General features: G+C 51.9%; 1 protein-coding gene across 1 annotated transcript; it reads left to right on the top strand.

Moving 5' to 3' along the window:
* Positions 1 to 223: 223 nt before the first annotated feature.
* IUM83_01979 (uncharacterized protein) lies at positions 224 to 798 on the top strand (the record flags this gene model as incomplete). Its single annotated transcript, XM_067925874.1, has 2 exons — positions 224 to 232; positions 313 to 798. The coding sequence occupies 2 exons, from the start codon at positions 224 to 226 to the stop codon at positions 796 to 798; spliced, it is 495 nt and encodes a 164-aa protein (XP_067800593.1).
* Positions 799 to 1,733: the final 935 nt, after the last annotated feature.

Raw genomic sequence — 1,733 nt, 5'->3', positions numbered from 1 at the left:
CAGACCGCCATCGAATTGGTGCATCCGCTTTCTGTTTGACGTCGCGTTCACAAATTCAACCACGGGGGCAATCAAGTAGCGCTTATTCCGGGTGACAGGGCGGTAGAATGGCTGAAAACGCTTTAACGTCAGCATCCTAATCGAGTCGAGATTGCAGCGCCGAGTGTGGTCGTGCCCTGTCCTAAAACAAGGAGTACGCTATCCACTCCCACCACTTCCTGCTATGTTGCAGGTAAACTGGGTTAGTGGATACACGGATGGAGAGTTGGCTTGCAGTCTGCTTAACGCGTACAGTTCTGCGGGGTGCACCAGAGCGAACACCCCAGCCGAGCGTACACCAAGGCATTGGAGCAAATCGCGGCGGAAGCGGAGAACCTCAAGCCTGGAAACACTGGAATCGACATTGAGATCCCAGTTCAAGTCGGATTTCGAGTCATGGATTTCATGTCCTACGGGGTCCTGAGCAACGTTCTGGACCCGCTGGAGGACGTTCGGGCTGCTGAATTGGCCATCCGAGAGGAATGGGAGATGTACGAGCACAATCCCAAGAAGAAGAAGAAGAAGGTGGAGCCCGGTAACTTCAGGTGCACTTTTGTGCTGGGACCGATGATCGCGGATTTCCACGACACGTCGATTTCCGTGGAGGTAGCCAAGAAGAAGCAAGCGATGGTGCAGGGCATTGCCCGCTTCTCGCAGATTAACCAGTGGACGCACGTTGATCGTGAGCTGGATGTAGTGGAGGAAATCTCCAGCCTGTCCAGGCTAGCAGCTTCAGCACCAACTGGTCGCAGTCAATAAACGCAAGCGTGATGACTCCGACAACAAATCGTGTGCATAACGAAAGCAAGCTGAGCATAACGTAAAAGTGATGACCAGCCAGAAATCCAGTGCTCCATAACGACAAACTTGATGACTAGCTAACGACAACCTAAATTACAGTAGCTGCGGCTTCACTGGCTAGCAGGAGCCACATTACTAGGATACCTCGTGTCCTATTCACTTTGCTATTTACCTTTGCCAATACGCTACGGCTAAACTTCCGGGAGCCTCACCGTCTCCCCCAGCGTGTCTTCGGTTTCCCTGCAGACACTACAAAGAATTCTTTAGCAGTACCTGCTGTACCAATACCAACATGACCAAGTCTAGGGCGCAAATGCCCGAACCCACCTGACAACGATGCAGAGCGCTCGTTGGCTCCCATCTTCACTCCGATTCTGCCACCGAGAATCACCAGCGCGTCGCACTCTGCCTTGCTGAGGTGGCGGAAGGAACGTCGCGAGTACGAGGACACTATTAGCAACCGTGCGAAGGGAGAACGGACGCTCTGATCGTCCCGATCAAAAATACCTTCGACGAAGGACTGCTCAGGCAGTGGTGTAGTTTGCGGTGGAAAATATCCATGTCGGACGTCACCGTTGACATTATCCTCACCGAGGTGGACAAGATCATCTCAACTGCTAACAATTATAGTGTTCCGGAGATTGACCAGGAAATGGCCGAACACCTCCGCATCGATCTAAGTGAAAGTGACGTGCATGAGAGAGTCATTCAATATTTCAAGCTGTGCCATGATATTATCGACGATCATGGGTGGCGCATTTTCTTCACTGGTGACGACGGTAGAAAACAATTGTGCTATATCTTGATCAAGTTGCTCGAACCGAAGGCACTTAGGGAGGATGTTGATCGGACTGCACGTTTTTAAACGCGCAAAGGGCGCGAGGACGAGGTAG

The sequence above is a fragment of the Phytophthora cinnamomi genome (genome assembly GCF_018691715.1).
Source record: "Phytophthora cinnamomi strain GKB4 chromosome Unknown Contig0, whole genome shotgun sequence".
Taxonomy (NCBI): Eukaryota; Oomycota; class Peronosporomycetes; order Peronosporales; family Peronosporaceae; genus Phytophthora; species Phytophthora cinnamomi.
Note: the sequence above shows the minus strand (reverse complement) of the source record. Positions and strands in the feature narration are given on the sequence as shown.